Raw genomic sequence first — 25,604 nt, forward strand, 5'->3', positions numbered from 1 at the left:
ATGGATTAATAACATCTAGAACAGTGACATTGATGGCCAACAGTGATTACATTGGATGTCATCTTCCTGTATTACTCTGTATTGGGGGTGATCTGTGGTCTGTACAGAGTGTCTGTATGTTGGGAGGAATCTGTCAGATCTTCAGGACTCTCTTCTGACAAATCCAGCTGTGTTTGGATTGACAGCGATCTTTATTATATCCAGAATCTGCTTCCATCCATACACAGTCTCCTGAGTATTCTATTGATATCGGAAATCTGGGTAATAAATAACAATGAGAAGTTATGAGGATCTATTATTTTCTGGATGAACAACATTCATATTCTCAGTGTAGATGAAGAGTCACTTACAGGCTGGTATTATAGAGCCGACCGTCCACCCATCTCCATCCATCTCCATCTCTGTACAGACCAATCCAGAACTTTCCATCTGTTTGTTGGTTGATGGATCCGTTTATAAACTTCTGGGAGAAGAGAACATCATCTGTCACCATCCAACCACAGACATCGGACACACACATTGGATAGAAGTCTGAAGATCTGTCTATTCCAAAGCTCTATTGTGCACAAATGTCACCAGAAAAACTGATCCGTGAATTGGAATTATTTGTCATTTTCTTGATGTTCCATTACAGTCCGATCATTTTCTATTCTTCTATATTAAATAATCAAAGATCGCACACAATATACATACTGATTTCCTATCCCCAGGAATTGTCATCCAATAATACCCGGCACCCTCTCATGTAGAGTGAATGATCTTTTTTAGTACAAGATAAAATTATCACTATCTATAGAAAAATCTTTTGTATGATCTGGTGACTGCTGTCTATGTGTAACCTGAATGTAGCAGAGAATCCTGTTACATAAAAGAGAAAAACCCACAGTATATTAGCAAAAGTATTGGGACGCCTGCCTTTACACGCACATGAACTTTAATTGCATCCCAGTCTTAGTCCGCAGGGCTCAGTGTTGAGTTGGCCCACCCTTTGCAGCTATAAAGAGCAAAGAGTCGTGCTAAAAAGTAAAAACAGTGAAGCAAATTGATATATGCTCCCAAAAAAGACCACACTGAGTATACATAAAATTGAACAGACCCAAAGCGGAAATGCAAAAAGTGAGTGCATCCAGCTACATGATATACAAACTAAATAGTGCATAAACAGATGAATGTAATTACATTTGTGGCAAAAAAATATAAAAGGAGAAAGTGTTTGGAAATTGTCCAGTGACTAGATAAAAATCAATATAGTAAAAATCAATCCATATTGAAGAGATAAGTGAAAAAAAACAAAACATAAAAATGAGTCCATAAGAAGTGATGATAATCAAAAAGTGATGTGCCGCAAAGATCCACACTGGAGTGACAAGTGAAAAGTTTCCTCCACCACAGAAAGGACTGCCACTTACCAGAAATCAGTGGTCCCTTATTACAGGGGACCACACTGGGCGAGTGGCTATAACCCCAGCCCGGGATCTCAGTGGCATAGACTGGACTCCTCAGCATCAGTGGGAGCGGTCAGCAAATGAAATCGGTGCAGTGGGCAGTGTGTTCACCATAAAAACAAAAAGCCTCACATAGCATAAATTCCTTTACATTTATTGGAATTTAGAAAGACGATTGAACACTTACAGAACGATGGACAATAATAAGCAAGATGTGCATAAAACGATGAAACGGCTGGCTTCCAAACAGCCCGTAACTTCTGGGACTGAACGTGCAGCGGTGACGTCAGAACGTAGCTCCTCCTACGTCTTTTTTGGGAGTATATATCAATTTGCTTCACTGTTTTTACTTTTTAGCGCGACTCTTTGCTCTTTATTTCTGTTTAGTGTTGTATAACACTTTTAGTTGCAGCTTATTACATCGTACTCTCCATAGCGCAGTATCTCTTCTTTTATCCTTTGCAGCTATAACAGCTTCAACTCTTCTGGGAAGGCCATCCACAAGGTTTAGGAGTGTGTCTATGGAATGTCTGACCATTCTTTCAGAAGTCCATTTGTGAGGCAAGGCACTGATGTTGGACGAGAAGGCCTGGCTCGCAGTTTTCTCTCTAATTCATCCCAAATGTGTTCTATCGGGTTGAAGTCAGGACTCTATGCAGGCTAGTCAAGTTCCTCCACCCCAAACTCGCTCATCCATGTCTTTATGGACCTTGCTTTGTGTACTGGTTTGCAGTCATGTTGGAACAGGAAGGGGTCATCCCCAAACTGTTCCCACAAAGTTGGGAGCATAAAATTGTCTTGGTATGCTGACGCCTTAAAAGTTCCCTTCACTGGAACTAAGGGGCCAAGCTCAAGCCTTAAAAAAACAACCCCACACTATAATCCCCCCTCCACCAAATGATTTGGACCAGTGCACAAAGCAAATCAAACATTCCCATAAACACACTCCTAAACCTTGTGGACGGCCTTCCAAGAAGAGTTGAAGCTGTTATAGCTGCAAAGGGTGGGCCAACTCAATATTGAACCCTACAGACTAATGCCCCGTACACACGGTCGGATTTTCCAACGGAAAATGTGTGATAGGACCTTGTTGTCGGAAATTCCAACCGTGTGTAGGCTCCATCACACATTTTCCATAGGAATTTCTGACACACAAAGTTTGAGAGCAGGCTATAAAATTTTCCGACATCAAAATCCGTTGTCGGAAATTCCGATCGTGTGTACACAAATCCGATGGACAAAGTGCCACGCATGCTCAAAATAAATTAAGAGACGAAAGCTATTGGCTACTGCCCCGTTTATAGTCCCGACGTACGTGTTTTACGTCACCGCGTTCAGAACAATCGGATTTTCCGACAACTTTGTGTGACCGTGTGTATGCAAGACAAGTTTGCAAAAAAGACAAGACAAGGATTCCCCAGGGGGGTTTTTTAGGCAGCAATACGTTGAATGTAGTTATAACAATGAAATAGATCAAGTTCATAAAGTATTTGAACGTGCAACAAATTTATTAAAAAAATACAGACTCTGGTTCACATGTAACAAACATCGACATAAAACATCACCCATGGCTAAAAGGGGCCCCCAGATAAATGGCGTATCATCAATTAATATCCACATGAATACCCCAATGCATTTCGACCCATTGGTCTTCTTCAGGGGGATTTATATTCTAGGGAAATATATCACAGTTAGAGTTTGAACTTGAACATCCGTGGATTTTGTTGTCGGAATGTCCGATCAATGTCCGATCGTGTGTACAGGGCATAAGACTGGGATGCCATCAAAGGTTATGTGCGTGTGAAGTTAGGTGTCCCAACACTTTTGGTAATATAGTGTATTTACTAAATGAAATTTGATGATACATAGACAGGAGGAGACTTAGACCCCTCCATAGACACAACAAGAAAAATGACTGATGAATGGCATAATTCTGGATGACAATTATGTGAGGTATGTCTATTAAATAACGAGACTGTGATTCCACCTAGTAAACAAAGCAGTCAGAATGGGTTATGCTCAGTGACCTTGAATGTTTGAACCTGCATGACAAGCTATGATGTTAAGTTGATTGATATCACATGCAAATCAAAAGGTCAGACATTTGATCAACATATGACTGAATTAGTAAATACAACCAAACACCACATTGATACATTGTATTTACTCCATGACACTTACAGACTACAGTAATACCTTGGATTATGAGCATAATACGTTCCATAAGAATGCTTGTGATCCAAAGCACTCGTATATCAAAGTGAGTTTCCCCATAGGACATAATGGAAACTCAGATAATCCGTTCCACAGCCACTGCTTGTCTATGCAGTACCGCATGTGGCCAGAGGTGCGGGGGCGTCGGAGACACTCAGAAACACTCGGAGACGCTCGGAAACCGAGTGTCTCCGAGCGTCCCCGGCGCCCCCCTTCACCTTTGGCCAAATGTGGTACTGCACACCCCAGTGGCTTGAATCCTGCTCGTCTTGTGAGACAACGCTCGCAAAGTGAGTCAGGAATTTTTTTTTCAAAATAGCTTGTATTGCGAAATGCTCTTAAACCGCGTTACTCGCAATCCGAGGTTCCACTGTATCTGCAAGTGTCATTTTATCCAGGAGTGTCTATATTTTGATAACTGCTCCTGATGTGTAACACAAAGCAGTTCCTGGCTGTCATTTTTACATTACATATAAAACAATATAAAACAATTGTAAAATCATCAATACATCAGTCAGAAATCTATCTACAATCTATGGAAAACAATCATTTAATCAATTTGTATTGAAGCGATCAACATAATTCCATCTTAACTGAGTCCAAATCATTCAAGAGCTTGCTAAATCAAATAAATAGTCTTTAATGTATTCAATTTAATGCAATTGCATTAAATAAACAATTGTAAATCAAATGAATACATATAATACATACAGTACAATATGTGGCCCCATTAAGGTGACATGTCATAGTGTTATCTCATCTTATCTGGTCATTCCTGTTGCTACCTTCAGGCGATCCCTGAAAACTCATCTCTTCAGGGAAGCCTATCATATCTCCAACTAATCTCCGACCACTTTCATCAGCTCATTCCCCACAGTTACTACCTTTTGTACCACCTGCCCCACCCTATTAGAGTGTAAGCTCTTCTGAGCAGGGCCCTCTTAATCCTCTTGTATTTAAAAAAAAATTCCTGACTCACTTTGCGAGCGTTGTCTCACAAGACGAGCAGGATTCAAGCCACTGGGGTGTGCAGTACTGCATTTGGCCAAAGGTATTTTATTGTATTGTAACTGTATTGTCTCCTTTTATATTGTAAAGTACTGCGTAAACTGTTGGCGCTATATAAATCCTGTATTATAATAATAATAATAATAATAATAATAATAATAATGCAGATGATGGAGCAATGGAGTATAAATCCTCTGTATCTTTCCATCCATCTAACATCTATGTCCATGTTATATCATACCTGCTGTTCCGGGTCTTCTATGACCAGTAGATGGGCTCCCTTCCCTTCACACACTTCCCGGCTCTCATTCCATGTTCTGTATTCTCCTCCAGATGAAATGTTAAAACAGTTCTCTCCGTGCCGCAACCAACCATCGGGACACACCACACAACCTATAAGAAAAAATTTTAATTGCTTTTAAAATCAAAATAAATGAATGTCCATAAACCTTGGCATCCAAATCCATCTGTCTTGGACAAACAATATCAGCTTAAATAGTTCTCTCTTTTCAACTATATTTTAACCACTTCACTTCTCATACTACTACGCCCCCTATGGATCAGAGGAGTTTTTACCTTTTTTGCTATGGGCCTATTGGTTGGGCAAATCACAAATCCACAACTGGTTTATCACAGAAGGGAGCCAACAATCCCAAACCAGTATTTTATGGACACACCTGTCCAATGTTAAGTGTCAGTTATGCCGCGTACACACGAGTGGACTTTTCGACCGGACTTCGACTTTCGACTGGTCCGACGGACTATCCGACGGACTTTCGGCCGACTTCCAACGAACTTTCCCAACGAACGGACTTGCCTACACACGATCACACCAAAGTCTGACGGATTCGTACGTGATGACATACGACCGGACTAAAATGAGGAAGTTGATAGCCAGTAGCCAATAGCTGCCCTAGCGTCGGTTTTTGTCCGTCGGACTAACACACAGACGAGCGGACTTTACAATAGGAACTGGGTCAGGCGGAGTTCCGACGTACAGATTTATAACATGTTCCAAATCTAAAGTCCATCAAATTTTCGACCAAAAAAGTCCACTGCAGGTCTGATGAAGCCCACACACGGTCAAATTGTCCGTCGGACCAGTCCGGACGGAGAGTCCGCTCGTGTGTACGTGGCATTAGGTCTCCAATTTGACTGCCGCAATGTAGCAGTCCTGCTAAAAGTCGCTGATCGCTACCATTACTTGTAAAAATATAAATAAATAAATGAAAATTCCATAAAAATATTTATTTGTTTGTAGATGCTATTTTGCGCAAACCAATCCATTTATAATCAAACATGTAGCAAAATACATATTGTCCTAAACTGATGAAGAAATTAGATTTTTTATTAGATATGTTTTATAGTAGAAAGTAAAAAAATATTGTTTTTTTTTTTCAAAATTGTCGCTCTTTTTTTGTTTATAGCGCCAAAAAATAAAAACCGCAGAGGTGATCAAATACCACCAAAAGAAAGCTCTATGTGTGGGGAAAAAATCAATTCTATTTGGTTACAATGTCGCACGATCGCGCAATTGTCAGTTAAAATAACGCAGTGCCATATTGCAAAAAATGGCCAGATCATTATGCTTGTAAAGCAGAATGTTTGCTTAGAGAAAAGTTTCTATTAAAAGACAGAAAAGAGTCAACACTGGGCGATGTATGAGATGTATGAGGTATTGGAAAGCACACAAGTGTCAGCCAGACTTAACATTTCTAATTGTTTCTTTAAATGTACCCATTTCCAGATGCAAGGGGAACACTACAAGGCTTCGAAAATACCTTCCAGGTCATGGCCTCTAACTCTATGAAGTACAATCCATCATGAGGTCCCCCCACCCCTTCACTTTGCCTTTAAAGGCCCATTTCGTCTTTGTGTGGATCCAAGGTTTGCAATTGTGCATCATCCCAGTTACTCTCTACTTGATAAGATCACATGGACTATAGCTAATTGTACGCACCAAGCTTCCCTCTGGTGTTCACACAGAGCTGCTTCTTTATTTCTACCCGGAGCTGATCTATAAAAAAGAAAAGCAATGGAAAAATAACACAAGTCTTTTTTGTAGAAATTATATAATAATTTTATTTATTCCATTATTTGAAATACATTTATTTTATAAACTAATCATAAAAAACATAATTTACCTGCCAATGAAGCTAATTGTCAAGATAAAAAGGAAACTATAATGGTTTGGGGTAGATGGGCTGAACACCCTCCCCCGTTTCGGATCGCACCAGAACTCTCGAACATCGCAAATGTTTGGACCCGACCCGTGAACCCCATTGAAGTCTATGGGACCTGAATTTTAAAAGATCAAAAGTCCCCATTTTGAAGGCTTATATGCAAGTTATTGGCCATAAAAATGGTATGGGGGGGGGGAGGGTACTGCCCTGGGGGACATGTACCAATACAAAAAAACTTTAAAAAAGATTGTTTTTAAAGGAAGAGTGATTTTAATGATTCTTAAAGTGAAACAATAAAAATTCCTTTAAATATAGTGCCTGGGCGGTCCCCTTAGTCTGCCTGTAAAGCGACGCATCTGTAGCATGTATAGAACCTGCTGCAGCAAAACTGAAATTCATAAAGAAAAAAATGACATTTAAATTACCGGCAATACAATACCATTGCTGGAAAAACAAAAATGTTTAATCCCAGTCCATAGCAGGCCCTTTGGGTCTTGTATGGATTTTAAGGGAAACCCCACACCAAAATTAAAAAAATATTGCTGTGGGGTCCCCCCAAAACCCATACCAGTCCCTTATCTGAGCATGCAGCCCAGCAGGTCAGAAAAGGAGAGGGACGAGAGAGCGCCCCCCCATCCTGAACCATACCAAGCTACATGCTGCCAAGCACCATGGAAATTTGGGTGTTTGCCGAACAAGCGAACAGGCGATAATCGGGTCGAACTTTTGCTTGGCTTAAACTGTTCACCCAACTCTATACACAATATATAAATTCTTTGTTTTTATAATTCCTAATATATGAGAAGGGATTCCCAGAGCACTATGACTTAGATAGAGACAGCATTGCAGAAGAAGCTCACTTTCAGGCATGCTGGTTCTCAATGAAACCTCAGAAACCTCAGGCCTTATGATGAGGAGGAGTCACTGCTCTAATTCATTCACTTGTGTCTGTAAATTTCAGCTTAAGCTCTTGAGCTCTGTAAACAACTTTTTTATAGCACATTTTATGGAGATGGTGGAAATACATGAAAAGGAGCCTAAAACTTCACCTGCTTTCTGGATAAAATAATTTTTTTAAGGTCCCCACACCTTGCATACATGCATGTACGAATGTAACTGCATGCAATGGTGGCACCTACGCATGAAAACATTGATTGCGCTAAACCTGTTACATATCACCACTGGAGTGAAAACAATAATTCTAGGCCCGTAATTCACGGTTAGCTCTAAACTGATGACCTGTGGAGGCTTTTAAGGTTTCACCTCTGAAAAATATAGGGTACTGGAATTTGTTGTCATTTAACAGGTGCACACAATTTTCAGGCTTGACATGTTTCGTATCTGTTTACTTGGCTCAACCTCATTTTTCATATTTTACCAAAAAAATTGGTAATTTATTTAATCTGTGTGCCCTAGACTTATCTCTAGTGTATCTTTACTGAAATTTTGCATTTCATAAACCATTGCACTAATTTTGTGGAAAAAAAAATGGAACTACCACTATTTTATTCTCTAGCCACTTGCCGACCGCCGCATGCCGATGTACGTCCTAACTTTGAGGACGGATATCGTTGTTATGGCAACAGCTAGCTGCCATAACCCCAGTATCCCCGTTTTCAGCCCGCGGTCGGCTACAAGATAAAAGTGGTCCCTGCGGCGGATTCGCCACGAGATCACTTTTATCGGTGGTGGGAGAGGGCCCCCCTCCCGCCGTGATCCGGTGCCCTCCACCGCTTACCGGAGCCGTCGGTAACGGCGGAGGCGATTGCGTCCATTCCCTAGCTGTGCATGGAGACGAGTGAGGGGAAGATGGCCCCCACCCATCTCCATGACACTGCAGGGCGGAAGCGACGTCAAAATGTCACTTCCGCCCATACCTCTTAAAGGCACATTTTTTCAATGTCATTTTTTCAAATTACATTTTTTATTATTTTTTTTTTATTGCATTCCAAATTTGAGATCTGAGGACTTTTTGACCCCAGATCTCATATTTAAGAGGACCTGTCATGCTTTTTTTATATTACAAGGAATGTTTACATTCCTTGAAATAGAAATAAAAGTGATCCATATTTTTTTTTAAATAAATAAGAAAAAAAAATTTTTTTTAAAAGCGCCCTGTCCCGACGAGCTTGTGTGCAGAAGCAAACACATACGTGAGTAGCGCCCGCATATGAAAACGGTGTTCAAACCACACATGCGAGGTATCGCCGCGACCGGTAGAGCGAGAGCAATAATTCTAGCCCTAGACCTCCTCTGTAACGCAAAACATGCAACCTAACGTCACCTATGGAGATTTTTAAGGGTAAGAGTTTGACGCCATTCCACGAGCGGGCGCAATTTTGAAGCGTGACATGTTGGGTATCAATTTACTCGCGTAACATTATATTTCACAATATAAAAAAAATTGGGCTAACTTTACTGTTGTCTTATTTTTTTATTCATAAAAATGATTTTTTTCAAAAAAAAGTGTGAAAAAAAGTATTGCGTTGACCGCCATTTTATTCTCTAGGGTGTTATAAAAAAAACAATATATAATGTTTGGGGGTTCTAAATAATTTTCTAGCAAAAAAACCTGTTTTAAACATGTAAACACCTAAAATCCAAAAAGAGGCTGGTCCTTAAGTGGTTAAAGTGTCTGCTTTCAGAAAATCTATAATATTTGTTGTTTTTTTTGTAAACTTCAGGCCTTAAATTATTTTTTTAAACATGTGTGCAAAAAAGCGCAAAAGTGACTCTGGCAGAAAAGGGTTAAACAGTTTTTCCTTATAGAGCAGAAGAGTTTTAACAACATATCTGCTTTAGGTGTCAAATATTCTTCATTCCTTATTCTTTTATGTATTATTATAGTGACAACTTACTGCCCATGCAAATTTGCCAAGAACTAAAGATGTAATAATTAAAGAGGTTGTAAACGATCACCTTGTAAAACAACCCATTCAGTTTAAAATAGAAATTACATAGTTACATAGTTACATAGTTACATAGTTACATAGTAGGTGAGGTTGAAAAAAGACACAAGTCCATCAAGTCCAACCTATGTGTGTGATTATGTGTCAATATTACCTTACATATCCCTGTATGTTGCGGTCGTTCAGGTGCTTATCTAATAGTTTCTTGAAGCTATCAATGCTCCCCGCTGAGACCACCGCCTGTGGAAGGGAATTCCACATCCTTACCGCTCTTACAGTAAAGAACCCTCTACGTAGTTTAAGGTTAAACCTCTTTTATTCTAATTGTAATGAGTGGCCCCGAGTCTTATTAAACTCTCTTCTGCGAAAAAGTTTTATCCCTATTTTGGGGTCACCAGTACAGTATTTGTAAATTGAAATCATATCCCCTCTCAAGCGTCTCTTCTCCAGAGAGAATAAGTTCAACGCTCGCAACCTTTCCTCATAACTAAGATCCTCCAGACCCTTTATTAGCTTTGTTGCCCTTCTTTGTACTCGCTCCATTTCCAGTACATCCTTCCTGAGGACTGGTGCCCAGAACTGGACAGCATACTCCAGGTGCGGCCGGACCAGAGTCTTGTTGAGCGGGAGAATTATCGTTTTATCTCTGGAGTTGATCCCCCTTTTAATACATGCCAATATTCTGTTTGCCTTATTAGCAGCAGCTTGGCATTGCATGCCATTGCTGAGGGTATCATCTACTAGGACCCCCAGGTCCTTTTCCATCCTAGATTCCCCCAGAGGTTCTCCCCCCAGTGTATAGATTGCATTCATATTTTTGCCACCCAAATGCATTATTTTACATTTTTCTACATTGAACCTCATTTGCCATGTAGTCGCCCACCCCATTAATTTGTTCAGGTCTTTTTGCAAGGTTTCCACATCCTGCGGAGAAGTTATTGCCCTGCTTATCGTCTGCAAATACAGAGATTGAACTGTTTATCCCATCCTCCAGATCGTTTATAAACAAATTAAATAGGATTGGTCCCAGCACAGAACCCTGGGGAACCTCACTACCCACCCCTGACCATTCTGAGTACTCCCCATTTATCACCACCCCCTGAACACGCCCTTGTAGCCAGTTTTCAATCCATGTACTCACCCTATGGTCCATGCCAGCGCACCTTATTTTGTACAGTAAACGTTTATGGGGAACTGTGTCAAATGCTTTTGCAAAATCCAGATACACCACGTCTACGGGCCTTCCTTTATCTAGATGGCAACTCACCTCCTCATAGAAGGTTAGTAGATTGGTTTGGCAAGAACGATTCTTCATGAATCCATGCTGATTACTGCTAATGATATCGTTCTTATTACTAAAATCTTGTATATAGTCCCTTATCATCCCCTCCAAGATTTTACATGCTATTGATGTTAGGCTAACTGGTCTGTAATTCCCAGGGATGTTTTTTGGGCCCTTTTTAAATATTGGTGCTACATTGGCTTTTCTCCAATCAGCTGGTACCATTCCAGTCAATAGACTGTCTGTAAAAATTAGGAACAACGGTCTGGCAATCACCTGACTCAGTTCCCTAAGTACCCTCGGATGCAAGCCATCTGGTCCCGGTGATTTATTAATGTTAAGTTTCTCAAGTCTAATTTTAATTACTTCCTCTGTTAACCATGGAGGTGCTTCCTGTGTTGTGTCATGAGTAGGGATGAGCCGAACACCCCCCGGTTCGGTTCGCACCAGAACCTGCGAACGGACCGAAAGTTCGCACGAACGTTAGAACCCCATTGACGTCTATGGGACTCGAACGTTCGAAATCAAAAGTGCTCATTTTAAAGGCTAATTTGCATGGTATTGTCCAAAAAAGGGTTTGGGGACCCGGGTCCTACCCCAGGGGACATGTATCAATGCAAAAAAAACTTTTAAAAACGGCCGTTTTTTCGGGAGCAGTGATTTTAATGATGCTTAAAGTAAAAAAAAAAAAAGTGAAATATTCCTTTAAATATCGTACCTGGGGGGTGTCTATAGTATGCCTGTAAAGTGACGCGTGTTTCCCCTGTTTAGAACAGTCCCTGCACCAAATGTAATTTTTAAAGGAAAAAATCTCATTTAAAACTGCTTGCGGGTTTAATGTAATGTCGGGTCCTGGCAATATGGATGAAAATCAGTGAGACAAACGGCATGGGTACCCCCCCCAGTCCATTACCAGGCCCTTTGGGTCTTGTATGGATATTAAGGGGAACCCCGCACCCAAATTAAAATAAGGAAAGGTGTGGGGCCACCAGGCCCTATATACTCTGAACAGCAGTATACAGGCGGTGCAAACAAGACAGGGACTGTAGGTTTGTTGTTAAGTAGAATCCCTTTGTAATTTTGAACGGGTACATTTTTAACGTGTTTAGCTCCAGCCAAAAAATCTTTTTTAAGCTTTTTGGAAAACATAGGGAAGGGTTATCACCCCTGTGACATTTGTTTTGCTGTCTTTCCTCCTCTTCAGAAGATTTCACCTCACTTTTTGTCCCAATGAAAAATGTTTTTTAAAAATTTGGGTTTTTTTGTGGAACAAGGATTGGAAAGCATCAGTGGAAAGGAGAATTTTTTTTCCCATATTAACTCTTACAGGAGAGAATTTCCCTTCCTAGGGGTAGATTTCATCTCACTTCCTGTTGTCTCCTTCCGTTTGCAAGTAGGACTCGTTTGTAAGTTAGATGTTTGAAAGTAGGGTCCTGCCCTATATACTCAGCAGAAATTTGGGCCTTAGGTGTTGCTGTGGCCACAACACTGTAAGCCCTCACAGGGCCCTGCTGTGAAATATTAGATCAAGAATTGTAATTACATGCCCCTGTTGAGCAGGAGCTGAAAAATTAGGCCTTGGGCACTGGTGCTGGTGCCACAACACTGCAACCCCTTACAGACACTCTAGTTGGAACGCAGGAACGAGCCCTGCTGCAAAGTATTGCATCAAAAATTGTAATTACATGCCCCTGTTAGACAGGAGCAGAAAAATTGGGCCTTGGGCACTGGTGCTGGTGCCACAACACTGCAACCCCTCACAGACACTCTAGTTGGAATGCAGGAACGAGCCCTGCTGCAAAGTATTGCATCAAAAATTGTAATTACACACCCTTGTTAGACAGGGGCAGAAAAATTGGGCCTTAGGCACTGGTGCTGGTGCCACAACACTGCAACCCCTCACAGACACTCTAGTTGGAACGCAGGAACGAGCCCTGCTGCAAAGTATTGCATCAAAAATTGTAATTACACGCCCCTGTTAGACAGGAGCAGAAAAATTGGGCCTTGGGCACTGGTGCTGGTGCCACAACACTGCAACTCCTCACAGACACTCTAGTTGGAATGCAGGAACGAGCCCTGCTGCAAAGTATTGCATCAAAAATTGTAATTACACGCCCCTGTTAGGAGCAGAAAAATTGGGCCTTGGGCACTGGTGCTGGTGCCACAACACTGCAACCCCTCACAGACACTCTAGTTGGAATGCAGAAACGAGCCCTGCTGCAAAGTATTACATCAAAAATTGTAATTACACGCCCCTGTTAAACAGGGGCTGAAAAATTGTGCCTTAGGCACTGGTGGTGGTGCCCAGAACCAAAAATGTTCTTACAAGCTATCAGCGTGATGATTGAGGAGGAAGAGGATAATTACTCAGGGATAGTCACTCAGCATCAGTATAGGCAGTCTTTGAAGGGATCTGAGATTTCAAAAAAAAATATTCGGTTACATCAGCATCAGGTGCTTGGTAGCTGGTGGTGATCCAAGACTGATTCATTTTTGTGAAGGTCAGTCGATCGACCGAGTCGGTGGACAGACGCACCCTGTGATCGGTTACCACGCCTCCAGCAGCACTGAATGTGCGTTCCGAAAGAACGCTGGATGCAGGACAGACCAGTAGCTCAATTGCATACTGTGCAAGCTCTGGCCAGTGATCCATCCTCAAGACCCAGTAACCCAGAGGATTTTCGGTGGGAAAGGTGTCCAAGTCTGATCTTGCCCCTAGGTATTCCTGCACCATGTAAAACAGACGCTGGCGATGTTTGCTGGAACCGATCATACCTTGGGGCTGCGGACCAAAAAATTGTCTGAACGCATCGGTCAGACGGCCACCTTCTCCACCGCTCCTTCTTTGACTGACCGAAGCCTCAGCAACACGTTGTCCAGAAACAGGAGTTTGTAACCTCCCAGTCTCTGGGAACGCGTTGCACAGACCTTTCTGCAAGGCCTCCCGAAGATGTTTCATCCTCTGCTCCCTCTGCGATGGCAAGATAAGGTCCGCAACCTTACCCTTGTAACGTGGATCAAGGAGGGTTGCCAGCCAGTATTGGTCCTTCTCCTTGATACCACGAATACTAGGATCCTTACGCAGGCTTTGCAGGATCAGGGAGGCCATGCAGCGTAGGTTTGCTGAGGCATTCGGTCCGGAGTCCTCTGGGTCACTAAGGACGACATGGTCCGCAGCCACCTCCTCCCAGCCACGTACAAGTCCATGTGTTTCTTGGGACTGATCCCTTAAAGACTGCTGCTGATGCTGAGTGCCAGGCTCCACCTCCATACTGACACAATCTTCCTCCTCCTCCTCCTCCTCGTCCTCTTCCTGTGTGATCGGCGGGCACGCAGAAACACTGTCTGGATAAAGGGGGCCTTGAGAGCTAAGGATGTCCTCCTCTTCCTGCCTCTGTTCTGCCTCAAGTGCCCTGTCCATTATTCCACGCAGCGTGTGCTCCAACAGGTGGACAAGGGGGACAGTGTCACTGATGCATGCACTGTCACTGCTCACCATCCTCGTGGCCTCCTCAAATGGTGACAGGACAGTGCATGCATCCCTGATCATGGCCCACTGGCGTGGGGAAAAAAAACCAAGCTCCCCTGACCCTGTCCTGGTGCCATAGTCGCACAGGTACTCATTGATGGCCCTCTGCTGCGTGTGCAGCCGCTGCAGCATGGCCAACGTTGAGTTCCACCTGGTGGGCATGTCACAGATTAGGTGGTTCTTGGGCAGGTTAAACTCCTTTTGGAGGTCCGTCAGCCGAGCACTGGCATTATATGACCGGCGTAAATGCACACAGACTTTCCTGGCCTGCCTCAGGACATCCTGTAAGCCCGGGTACCTGCCCAAGAACCGCTGCACCACCAAGTTAAGGACGTGAGCCAAACAGGGCACATGGGTCATTTGTCCCTGTCGGAGGGCAGAGAGGAGGTTGGTGCCATTGTCGCAAACCACCATTCCTGCCTTAAGTTGGCGTGGCGTCAACCACCTCTGAACCTGCCCCTGCAGAGCTGACAGAACCTCTGCCCCAGTGTGGCTCCTGTCCCCCAAGCACACCAGCTCAAGCACCGCATGGCATCTTTTGGCCTGCGTACTTGCGTAGCCATTTGAACGACTACGGAGCACCGCTGGTTCCGAGGAAGAGGCCATGGAGGAAAAAGAAGAGGAGGGGGTGGAGGAGAGAGGTGTGTCACAATCATTAGCATTTTGGAGGTGTGGTGGCGGAACAACCTCCAACACTACTGCACCTTGTCCTGCATCCTTCCCAGCTGCCAGCAGAGTCACCCAATGCGCCGTGAAATTTAGGTAACGTCCCTGTCCATTCCTGCTGGACCATGAGTTAGCGGTAATATGCACCTTACCGCTGACCGCCCTGTCCAGCGAGGCATGGAAATTGCCTTCAACATGCCGGTAGAGAGCCGGAATCGCCTTCCGTGAGAAAAAGTGACGTTTGGGTACCTGCCACTGAGGAACCGCACATTCCACAAACTCACGGAAGGGGGCAGAGTCTACCAACTGAAAAGGCAGCAGTTGAAGTGCCAGCAATTTTGTCAAGCTAGCATTCAACCGCTGGGCATGTGGATGGCTGGGAGCAAACTTCTTTCGGCGGTGCAGCAGCTGGGGCAGGGAAATTTGCCTGGTACAATCTGACGTCGGTGTACCAAAAGCAGATTGCCCACAAGTACTTGACTGTGACACACCTAATTCTACACCTTCATTCCTCTCAGTGCAGGTCTCAGAGAGGACTGAAGGTCTAGTGGGGTTGGAAATCTCAGCTGATGAGGAGCAAGGAGAGGTCCTCTTTGTTCTTTGGTGTGGGTCTTTTAGATGCGCTTGCCAACGAACTGCATGGCAGGTCAACATATGTCTGGTCAAGCATGTGGTACCCAAGCAGGAGATGTTTTGGCCACGTGAGATACGCTTGAGACATATGTTGCAAATAGCAGCGGTGCGATCTGATGCACTCGTCTCAAAAAAGGCCCACACCAAAGAACTTTTTGAATAACGTGCAGAGACTGCAGCGCCCTGCACATGTGCTGCAGTCAATGTGCTGCCCTTAGGCTGGCCCCTGGAGGGCATCCTGCCTCGTTGGTGATGTGCCGCCTCCTCCTCCTCCTCTCTCCTATCAGGCACCCACGTTGAGTCAGTGACCTCATCATCCCCTCCCTCCTCATCACTGGAGCAAACCTGGCAGTATGCTGCAGCAGGGGGAGCATGACTGCCAGATTGCTGTCCTTCTTGGGCACCCCCTCTGTCCGTGCTCATGTTACTGCCTTCATCGAGCTCAGTATCATCATCAGAGCCTTCCAAACGCTGGGCATCCTCCTGGAGCATGTACCCAACACTGTGGTCAAACAGTTCGAGGGACTCCTCAGGAGGACATGGTGGAGCTAGGGAAGGAGTCACTGATGACATTGAGCCGAGGGAAGAGGCCGCTGCTTTGTCAGACAAAGCACCCTGGGCATGGGTGAGAGAGGATGAGGAGGATGAGGACGGCTTGGTCATACACTCGACCAAGTCTTCCGCATGTTGCGGCTCAACACGGCCAGCTGCCGAAAAAAAGTCCAAGCATGTCCCATGGCCACGTGCTGATGAGGATGCACCGTCTCCACGACCAGCACTAGACACAGAGCCTGCTTGCCCTCTCTTATTGGCTTGTGACTGTCTGCCTCTCCTTCTTGGCCTTCCAGACATACTAATGGCCTGTAGCTGCACTAAGCTGGGATATATATATATATATATATATATATATATATATATATATATATATATACTGCAGCTAGCAAAATCAACTGCCTGCCTGTAGTATGAGAACACCACCAACCTTCTACAGGTAGCTTTAGCTGAACACTGTGAGGTGGACGCACCCCACTAACTTGTAGGTTTAGCTGAACACTGTGAGCAGGACGCACTGCACTAACTGTAAATAGTCTAGCTGCCTGACCGTGGTACTAATAGGATCAAAAGAACACCAGTAATTTTCTTTAGGTAGCTGTAAATACTTTAACAAGACAAGCCTGCCTGTCAGTAGGAAGATAACAGGAACGGATCTAGCTGAACACTGTGAGCAGGACGCACTGCACTAAATGTAAATAGTCTAGCTGCCTGACCGTGGTACTAATAGGATCAAAAGAACACCAGTAATTTTCTTCAGGTAGCTTTATATACTGTAACAAGACAAGCCTGCCTGTCAGTAGGAAGATAACAGGAACGGATCTAGCTGAACACTGTGAGCAGGACGCACTGTACTAAATGTAAATAGTCTAGAAGATAACAGGAACGGATCTAGCTGAACACTGTGAGCAGGACGCACTGCACTAAATGTACATAGTCTAGAAGATAACAGGAACGGATCTAGCTGAACACTGTGAGCAGGACGCACTTTACTAAATGTAAATAGTCTAGCTGCCTGACCGTGGTACTAATAGGATCAAAAGAACACCAGTAATTTTCTTTAGGTAGCTGTTAATACTGTAACAAGACAAGCCTGCCTGTCAGTAGGAAGATAACAGGAACGGATCTAGCTGAACACTGTGAGCAGGACGCACTGCACTAAATGTAAATAGTCTAGAAGATAACAGGAACGGATCTAGCTGAACACTGTGAGCAGGACGCACTTTACTAAATGTAAATAGTCTAGCTGCCTGACCGTGGTACTAATAGGATCAAAAGAACACCAGTAATTTTCTTCAGGTAGCTTTATATACTGTAACAAGACAAGCCTGCCTGTCAGTAGGAAGATAACAGGAACGGATCTAGCTGAACACTGTGAGCAGGACGCACTGCACTAAATGTAAATAGTCTAGAATTTAACAGGAACGGATCTAGCTGAACACTGTGAGCAGGACGCACTGCACTAAATGTAAATAGTCTAGAAGATAACAGGAACGGATCTAGCTAAACTGAATACAGTGTATATATATATATATATATATATATATATATATATATATATATATATATATATATATATGCAACACCTGGGATGCATATATATACACAATACACTGTAAGTGCAGCTAACTGACTGACTGTTCTGCCTAATCTATCTAACTCAAATCAAATGACACTGTCTCTCTGTCTATCTCTTTCAATGCCGGAACACACACTACACAGGGCCGCCGTGCAGGCGGCCTTATATAGTGTGGGGCGTGTACTAAATCCCCTGAGCCATAATTGGCCAAAGCCTCCTTGGCTTTGGCCAATTACGGCTCTCTGTTCAGGCGGCGCTGTGATTGGCCAAGCATGCGGGTCATAGTGCATGCTTGGCCAATCATCAGCAAGCAATGCACTGCGATGCCGCAGTGAATTATGGGCCGTGACGCGCCACATGAATTTGGCGCGAACGGCCCATATTGTTCGCAATTCGGCGAACGACCGAACAGCCGATGTTCGAGTCGAACATGGGTTCGACTCGAACACGAAGCTCATCCCTAGTCATGAGGATAAACACTGCAGTTTTGGTTACTGAAGCCCCCCGATTCACTCGTGAAGACTGAGGAGAAGAATAAATTCAATACCTTTGCCATCTCCCCATCCTTTGTAACCAGATGTCCTTCCTCATTCTTTATGGGGCCAACATGGTCTGTCCTCCCTTTTTTACTGTTTACATACTTAAAGAATTTCTTGGGATTTTTTTTGCTCTCCTCCGCTATGTGTCTTTCATGTTCTATCTTAGCCGTCCTAATTGCACCCTTACATTTCTTATTGCATTCTTTATAAAGTCTGAATGCTGAGGATGATCCCTCAACCCTGTATTTTTTGAAGGCCTTCTCCTTTGCTTTTATATGCATTTTTACATTAAAGGCAAAACATTTTTGTATAGATATTAAAAAAAAAAAAAAAAAAACATTATAAATACCCTTTTTCCCTTTTTTTTAATAAAGGATTACATTCCCTCTGTTCTCAGCTACATAAGAGCTGGGGGGAAAAGAAGTAGCAGCACACTGAGCTTGCCAGTAAAAAGCTATGAAGCAGGGGCGTGTCCGGACAAGTCTGATCATCGGAGGAGAGCACACTGAGTTTCCAGCATAGCTAGAGAACTGACCACGATGTGCTCTCCTGCTTAGTGTGGCCAGTTTTTAATAGGAAAGCAAGGGGACTAGCAGGAACACAAGGGATTTCACATAAAGGAAGCAATACAAAGAGAACAGGAGACTGCCTCATACAACTACATGGTACAGCAGGCACATATCAGGAATATGAAGTGTTGGGGTAACAACGCTTTAAGCAGGGGTTCCGTAAGACATACAAATTACTTCAAGGGTTCCTCTGTATTAAAAATATTTTAAAAAGGTTGCTCTAGGCTGTATCTAATAAAAACAAACATACCTGATGATTGGGCGATCTGGTTCATTCTCTTTTCCAAAGACTGGCCTTTAGAGACTGGAAGACACAAAGACAGGAGACGGAATTGGTGGAATTAAACTCTTAAATGTTAGAAGGGTCTTTGTTCATCACAGCGCAAATCAGAGAGAAGAACTACGGTGCCTTGAAAAAGTATTCACTCAAATTTTCAACATTTTGTCATGTTACAGCCAAAAACGTGAATGTATTTTATTGGGATTCTATGTGATAGACCAACACAAAGTGGCACATAATTGTGAAGTGGAAGGAAAATGATAAATGGTTAGGTAAAAAGTGTGGTGTGCATTTGTATTCAGCCCCCTTTACTCTGATACCCCTAACTAAAATCTAATGGAACCAATTGCCTTTATAAGTCACCAAATTAGTAAATAGAGTCCACCTGTTTGTGATTTAATATCAGTATAAATATAGCTGTTCTGTGAAGACCTCAGAGGTTTGTTAGAGAACCTAAGTGAACAAACAGCATCATGAAGACCAAGGAACACACCAGGCAGGTCAGGGATAAAGTTGTGGAGAAGTTTAAAGCAGGGTTAGGTTAAAAAAAATCCCAAGCTTTAAACATCTCATGAAGACAAGGAGAGGGGCGCCTTAAAGAAAAGCAATATCCACTCACATGAAAAAAAGCAGTGTTGCACATGGGTAAGCCGGATACCATCCAGGAGCAGAGTCCAGGGTAGATGATAAGGTCACAGTGATGTGGAAGTCTTGCTGGGACAACAGATATCCAGGGGGTAGACGTGGTGAACTGTCAGAGCCGGGGCACTCAGCGCTGCTGGTCTTTTCCTTTTCCTTACTGATAACCACTGCAGAATGGAGAGACAGCCATGCAGTGTCAGATGTCATCCAGAACGTGGCTTGGAAAGCATGTAGCGGCGTGGCGCAGGGCTGTGACGTCACAAACCTGCAACGCGTTTCAGAGCGTACGTGCTGCGAGTGGTATGGCAGCTGCACTCCTTTTTCAAGCATAAGGGATGGGATGGGGAGAAGTCTAATATAGTGGGACTAGGGGAGGAGTTAATGCATATGCAATATAATTGATTGAAAACTAATGTGCATCATATACAATACAACAAACAGATAATAAACAGATTTTTATCTTTTCATTTTTTTATCTGCTGTTTGTATTGTATATGATACAGTTTAGTTTTCAATCAATTATATTGCATTTGCATTACTGCATGACTCCTCCCCCAATCCCACTATTTTAGACTTCTCCCCGTCCCATCACTTATGCTTGAAAAAAGAGCGTGGCTGCCATACCATTCGCAGCACGTACGCTCTGAAATGCGTTGCATGTTTGTGACATCACAGCCCTGCGCCACGCCGCTACATGCTTTCCAAGCCACGTTCGGAATGACATCTGACACCGCACGGCTGTCTCTCCACTCTGCAGTGGTTACCAGTGAGGAAAAGGAAAAGACCAGCAGCGCTGAGCGTCCGGGCTCTGACAGTTCACCATGTCTACCCCCTGGATATCTGTTGTCCCAGCAGGACTTCCACATCACTGTGACCTTATCATCTACCCTGGACTCTGCTCCTGGACGGTATCCAGCTTACCAATGTGCAACACTGATTTTTTTCCTGTGAGTGGATATTGCTTTTTTTAAATTAAAGTGTTCACTTTTATTCAGAGGCGCCCCTCTCCTTGTCTTTCACAGCTCTACTGGATTTCTGGCTTCTGGTCTATATCGGTGGCAGCCCTGACTCACAGACCCACTACCCATCACATACCCATTGTTGGACTTTTATGGATTTTATATGGTCACCTCTGAGGTACTAGTGAGGTACTAGTGTGTTGCGCCTTTTACTTGTATTTGAACATCTCATGGAGCACTGTTCAATCCATCATCCAAAAATGGAAAGAGTATGGCACAACTGCAAACCTACCAAGACATGGCCGTCCACCTAAACTGACAGGCTGGGCAAGGAGAGCATTCATCAGAGAAGCAGCCAAGAGGCCCATGGTAACTCTGGAGGAGCTGCAGAGATCCACAGCTCAGGTAGGAGAATCTGTCCACAGGACAACTATTATGCCCCGTACACACGGTCGGATTTTCCGATGGAAAATGTCCGATCGGAGCGTGTTGTCGGAAATTCCGACCGTGTGTGGGCTCCATCGGACATTTTCCGACACACAAAGTTGGAGAGCAGGAGATAAAATTTTACGACAACAAAATCCGTTGTCGGAAATTCCGATCGTGTGTACACAAATCCGACGGACAAAGTGCCACGCATGCTCAGAATAAATAAAGAGATGAAAGCTATTGGCTACTGCCCCGTTTATAGTCCCGATGTACCTGTTTTACGTCACCGCGTTTAGAACGATCGAATTTTCCGACAACTTTGTGCGACTGTGTGTAGACAAAACAAGTTTGAGCCAACATCCGTCTGAAAAAATCCTAGGATTTTGTTGTCGGAATGTCCGAACAAAGTCCGACCGTGTGTACGCCCTATTAGACATGCACTCCACAAATCTGGCTTTTATGGAAGAGTGGCAAGAAGAAATCCATTGCTGCAAGAAAGCCATAAGAAGTCCTGTTTTGCAGTTTTCAAGAAGCCATGTGGGGGACACAGCAAACATGTGGAAGAAGGTGCTCTGGTCAGATGAGATGAAAATTTAACTTTTTGGCCTAAAAGCAAAACACTATGTGTGGCGGAAAACTAACACTGCACATCACCCTGAACACCACATCCTGACCTTGAAACATGGTGGTGGCAGCATCATGTGGTGGGGATGCTTTTCTTCAGCAGGGACAAGGAAGCTGGTCAGAGCTGCTGGGAAGATGGATGGAGCCAAATACAAGGCAATCATAAGAGAAAACCTGTTAGAGTCTGCAAAAGACTTGAGACTGGGGCGGAGCTTCACCTTCCAGCAGGACAATGGCCCTAAACATACAGCCAGAGCTACAATGGAATGGTTTAGAGCAAAGCATATTCATGTGTTAGAATGGCCCAGTCAAAGTCCAGACCTAAATCCAATTGAGAATCTGTGGCAAGACTTGAAAATTGCTGATCACAGACACTCTCCATCCAATCTGACAGAGATTGAGATATTTTGCAAAGAAGAATGGGCAAAAATGTCACTCTCTAGATGTGCAAAGCTGGTAGAGACATCCCCAAAAAGACTCGCAGCTGTAATTGCAGAGAAATGTGGTTCTATAAAGTATTGACTCAGGGGGGCTGAATACAAATGTACCCCCCACACTTTTCACATATTTATTGGTAAAAAAATTTAAAAACATTTATCATTTTCTTTCCACTTCACAATTATGTGCCACTTTGTGTTGGTCTATCACATAAAATCCCAATAAAATACATTTACATTTTTGGTTTTAACATGACAAAATGTGGAATATATCAAGGGGTGTGAATACTTTTTCAAGGCACTGTATTAACGATGTCCCCCCAACAACTATTCAGATTCTACATTTCATTAGACAGTTTGATAAATCAGGCGCAGAGACTCTCCCTTCTTATGGATTGTGTCCACCATACTGTATAACTTACCCAGCCCTTCAATGATGCGGATGAGGATGATATTGGACCCCACAAGGAGGGTTATAATGACTCCTTTCCAGGAAGGCCGCCAGAGCTTCTTCCCACTGTTATCTATAGAGATTATCATACAATTATTTATTATTCATAGTAGTATAAAATCCCTTCTACTTAATATTTCCAGAACTCAGAAGAACTCAGAAGAGTGTAGGAAAATAATTTTGTGGTGGGATTTCTATGATGTTAAGAGACAGGAGCAAATCCTATTTCTTTTATGGACGAGAAAGTGATGTCAGTGTGATGTAACTTCCCTCTTTACAGAATTACACATCCATAAAATAGACTAGAGCTGTAGAAATTCCCAGCCACAAGCTTTTTTTTTCAGGCTAAGAACATTTTCAGTAAGTACAGAAATGATGAATACGAAGAATGTAAGTTAACTGAGGGTATGTGGGGGGACTGGAGAGGGTGGGACACTGGTCATCAAAAGTGATCAAACTAAGGACTGGCAGGGAGGTTGATGGGAGCTGGATATGGCTGACAGAAAAGCAGATGTGAAAGTAGGAGGGATGTGTAGTCTGTATTGTGGTGAGGATGGACACAGGCAACATTCAGCCCTAAGGTACTATAACAAGCAAAGTATTTATCACCAAACATTAATGGGCTATCAAGCCAGTAAGGAAGCTGGGGCCCAGAAACAGGCCATGGCATGGTGGTTGAGAAAAACTGATATACAATACAAATGTGTGTGTTTTTGTGCAAACTATTTGCTATGCTATGTATGCTATGGCAATCTCGTAGCCGGAAGCACATAGGTTTCTTGCACCTCAGTCAGCTTTCTATGTCATGTACCTTATCGAAGCTGAGCTGACGAGGGGGCTTCTCTTTCACCTCCTGTCCAGAACCTTCTGGAGTGGGTGACAGGATATAGCAGGACAAGGAGTAGCATGGGTACCTATGGTAGGTTCTGTCCAGATGACAGTCTGTATACTGCTTAGATGCCATGGTTGCAGGACTGGAACTTGTGTAGGATGCGGATGCTCTCACACAAACAGAACTCTGGAACTCGCAGGTACAAGAGTCAGAGCCATAATCACAACAAGCCAGAGTCAGCAACAACCAGGCAGCAGAGTTCCAGATTCAGATGGCAGAAGCAGGGTAAGAAGCCAGGCTGGGGTCAGTATCAGATCAGTAGCAGCATTACAAAACCTGCAGGCAGAAAACAGAGTCAGAGCACAAGCCAATGTCAATAAAAGGAGATCAGGATCAAACAGAGTCAGGAGGGAAGCTGGGTCAAAGCACAGAATAAACAGGAAGCAGGCCTGGTCATGGGTCACTGGAGTTGAAGAACACTCAGCAAATCCCTTGAGCTTTGTGATGCCTTAAATAGGCCGCTGGAGCTAGGCCAGTGCTGAGCTTACACATTAATATATGCTAATGTGCATTGCCATTAGTGAACAAGCGTGCATAGTCCTAGTTCTGCGTACTGGTCCACAAACTGCTCTGTACACACACAGATCTGCAGGTACGGCCATGCACTTGGTTTTCTTGAAACTCTGCACACTTTCAGCCACAGGATCCGGAAATGCTTCACTTACATAGTATATGAAATAGGAATAAGTGGAACATGAGGACCTGTCTAAAAATCAGTGGCCTATAGAAACATAGCAGGATATTAGAGATATAGCTTAACAAAGGACATGAACTTCATCATTGCTGAATCTTTGATAATCTCTTGATGTAAGTTGAATCTTGTGGTCTGGACTTTTATATATCAGGAGGCTGATATGGAAATCTCTCCAAATGTGTTTGTACATGATATCACTATAGTCCTATCTGGTGCTTGTATATTTGTTTGGTGCTCGTTTACGGTTATGAGGTCGGGACCAAAGGACAGACAGGACTGATGCCCATACTAAGCGCATTTCATGTGACACCAGTGAGACAACCTCTAATACTGTTGATCACTTTGCTGGAATGAATCCTAAATCCCATCAATCGTTTCTACATTATTATAAGACAGAAGAGCCTCTTACCTGTTGTCTCCATGTCTGATAACACAAGAAGAGTCCTGAACTGCTGTACTGTGGTGTCCGGTCTAATAGGTTATATGTATGATATTACATACACCATACATGATGTGTGACTGCACTGCCATCCCCCTGTTCCTGTGTGGTCACCTAGGCTGAGATCTGCCCAGTCCAGTCTAACCATGAGAAACAGTATGAAGACCATAACATCCTGTATTTCCGTGTATGTATTTGTGTTTGTAAGACCGTGTAAGGATATTAATTGTTAGCTCCCTTGGGGTGCAGGAACTGATATGGGCCATTCTGTGTGTCACCATGTCACTCTTACAACTCACCCTAAAATTCAGAGAGTCACCCTGTATGTTATCACATATGTGACAGAGTCTTCTATACATCGTCTGTAGGCTGGGTGTAATTCTCAGTATATGTCCTTTTCCTGTCTACATGGACTCTGCATAGTACCACTCATACAGCGTGTATTATGTCTATATAGACACTGCATAGTACCATTTTTGCATCTGTAAGTGATTGTTTTTCTGTTCTTGTTTGCAAAATTAAGTGCACTGCACAATTTGTATGCCTGTTCAACATCTTTTGTACCGTGTGCATTGGTAAGTCCCCTTTTAAAGTCTTAAGCCACACCCTTAAAAATTAGTTATACCCAGTTTTTACTGCAGCATGTGCT

At 43.3% G+C, this 25,604-nt stretch overlaps 1 protein-coding gene across 1 annotated transcript; it reads right to left on the minus strand.

Annotated features, from left to right (window-relative positions):
- Positions 1–346: 346 nt before the first annotated feature.
- On the minus strand, positions 347–25,604 carry LOC141105414 (killer cell lectin-like receptor subfamily G member 1). The gene is made up of 6 exons (XM_073595277.1): positions 24,926–25,604; positions 22,902–23,003; positions 19,359–19,412; positions 6,628–6,684; positions 4,909–5,060; positions 347–556 (listed from the first exon to the last, which is right to left on the minus strand). The coding sequence occupies exons 1-6, from the start codon at positions 24,936–24,938 to the stop codon at positions 347–349; spliced, it is 588 nt and encodes a 195-aa protein (XP_073451378.1). The 5' UTR covers positions 24,939–25,604.

The sequence above is a fragment of the Aquarana catesbeiana genome, linkage group LG08, assembly GCF_042186555.1.
Source record: "Aquarana catesbeiana isolate 2022-GZ linkage group LG08, ASM4218655v1, whole genome shotgun sequence".
NCBI classification, from domain to species: Eukaryota; Metazoa; Chordata; class Amphibia; order Anura; family Ranidae; genus Aquarana; species Aquarana catesbeiana.